Source organism: Penaeus japonicus, unplaced genomic scaffold, assembly GCF_977035675.1.
Source record: "Penaeus japonicus unplaced genomic scaffold, GWHDUDI00000001_assembly GWHDUDI00000041, whole genome shotgun sequence".
Lineage (NCBI taxonomy): Eukaryota > Metazoa > Arthropoda > Malacostraca > Decapoda > Penaeidae > Penaeus > Penaeus japonicus.
Window position 1 is genome coordinate 6,473,118 of NW_028234443.1, and position 2,500 is coordinate 6,475,617.

Genomic DNA, 2,500 nt, shown 5'->3' on the forward strand with positions numbered 1-2,500 from the left:
GATTTTTGTCGGTCTTGTGATAAATGTCAAAGAATGTCACACAAAGGGAGAGTGAAACCCGTTCCCCTTAAGCAAATGCCTATAATGACGGAGCCTTTTTCTCGTGTTGCCATAGATATAGTGGGTCCACTAAGTCCTCCCTCTGATGATGGTCACAAGTATATTCTAACCCTTATAGACTTCGCCACAGGCTTCCCTGAAGCAATTCCCTTGAGAGAGATCGACTCAGTATCTGTCGCGGAAGCGTTATTAGTAATATTTTCCAGGGTAGGTATCCCCAGAGAAATTCTTTCTGACAGAGGCACACAGTTCACTTCGCAATTAATGGGTGAACTTCACAAACTGTTGGGTATCAAACCTCTGTTTACTACTCCATATCACCCCAGTGGAAATGGTAGGGTTGAAAGGTTTCATTGTACACTGAAAGCCTCGCTTCGAAAGTTGTGTGTGGACAAACCAAGAGATTGGCACCGATATCTCATTCCTACTTTATTTGCCCTCAGAGAAATTCCGAGTGACAGAACAGGATTTTCTGCCTTCGAACTCCTGTATGGTCGTGCTGTTCGAGGTCCTCTAACAGTGTTGAGAGATCTGTGGGAGGACAAGAGTATCAAAGATGACGAGAGATCTTCCTTCCAGTATGTGATAGAGCTCAGGGATAAGCTTGAGGAGTGTGCGAAGATAGCAGCTCGTAATGCTGACATCAGCTCCACAAGGTATAGATCTTATTTTGATATTAAGTCCCAAGATCGTTCTTTTAATCCAGGTGACGAAGTGTTGGTACTCTTACCGGATACTGCTAATAAACTTCTGATGACTTGGAGTGGTCCACATATCGTGATGGAGAGGAGGAATAAGGTCAACTATTTGATAAAGGAAAATGGACAGCCCAAACTTTATCATGCAAATCTTCTAAAAAGGTATCACAGACGAGCTAACGTTTCTCTGGCACAGGTAATAGACGAAGTCGAATATCAACATAGCTGTCCAGGTATGCTTGATGTTGCTCAATCATGTGTGGTAGATGTAGAAAGTGATGAGTATCCTGTTACACCTGATGGTAGAGAAGATTCCCTACGATCTAATGACATTTCATGTGCGGAAATTAGTTCAGAACTATCCCAAGATCAGCAGTGTGACATCCATAATCTGATAAAAGATTTTTCAGATGTGTTTTCGGAAACTCCAGGTTGTACATCTCTTATTGAGCATGACATCACCCTCAATACTACCGAGCGCCTGAAGCCTAAGATATATCCTATACCCCTTCATCTGCAATCACCTTTTGAGGAAGAGGTAGATCAACTACATAAGCAAGGAATCATTAGGTTATCATCGTCTCCTCATTGTTCCCCCGTGGTAATGGTACGGAAATCCGATGGTACGTATCGAATGGCTATAGACTATAGAAGCCTTAACTCTGTCACAGTTTTTCATGCTGAACCCGCCTGTAAAATAGAAGATGATCTCCATAAGTTTAATGGTGCTGTATATTTCTCCGAGCTAGACTTGACAAAGGCTTATTATCAGATTCCACTCTCTGAAAGATCTAAGCCCCTGACAGCTTTTCCAACACACAAAGGTTTAATGGAGTTCTGCAGGCTACCATTCGGGTTAGTAACTGCTTGTGCTACCTATGTTAGACTTATGAGGCTCATTCTAGTAGGATTACCAAATGTAGCATTTTATTTTGATAACATTTTCATTTATGCTAAGGAATGGAAACTACATCTAGAAGCTATTGTCTCAGTACTTGAACGTCTGCGAGATCACAACTTGACAGTTCGACCCTCAAAATGTCGGTTTGGGTTTAATGAAATAAGATATTTAGGTTTTGTGATAGATGGTAAACATCTGAAACCCCAATGTGACAAAATAGATGCTCTGATGCAAATTCCAACACCCACTACTAAGAAGACACTTCGATCTTTCCTTGGTATGATTTCTTTCTATCGTATGTTTATTCCTCAGGCATCCGAACTAACTGCTCCATTATCCGATCTATTACGTAAGAACGTAAGGGAACCTTTGCTGTGGACGAGTGAGCTGGCTGAAAGGTTTGAGAAGTTGAAGTCGATATTGTGTCAGTTTCCTGTTCTCAAACTACCTGATTCTAATATACCCTTCATACTCCGAACAGACGCTTCTGATTGTGGACTTGGTGCTGTACTGCTCCAATACTTAGATGATTCTCCGTTCCCGGTGGCTTACGCAAGTAGAAAATTATTAGATCGTGAGAGAAAGTACTCTACGATTGAACGTGAGTGTCTGGCTATCCTATTTGGTGTTCAAAGATTTGAATATTACCTAAAAGGGAAAGAATTTATCCCAGAAGTAGATCACAAGCCACTAGTGTACATGAATACAGCGAAATCTTCTAATGATAGACTGGTAAGATGGGCCTTGTGTTTGCAGTCCTTCAGGTTCAGAATAGTTCATGTTGCAGGGACTGATAACGTAGGTGCTGATCTCTTAAGCAGGTCAGGTAAATGACTACCGA

The 2,500-nt window shown here is 41.5% G+C and overlaps 1 protein-coding gene across 1 annotated transcript in view; it reads left to right on the top strand.

Moving 5' to 3' along the window:
* Positions 1–2,500, top strand: part of LOC147466763 (uncharacterized) — a 6,196-nt gene that overhangs the window by 2,896 nt on the left and 800 nt on the right. The window contains exon 1 of the mRNA XM_086534307.1: positions 1–2,500. This exon is cut by the window's left edge and continues 2,896 nt beyond it; it is cut by the window's right edge and continues 800 nt beyond it. Coding sequence (XP_086390433.1) covers positions 1–2,493 — 2,493 coding nt within the window. The 3' untranslated portion in view covers positions 2,494–2,500.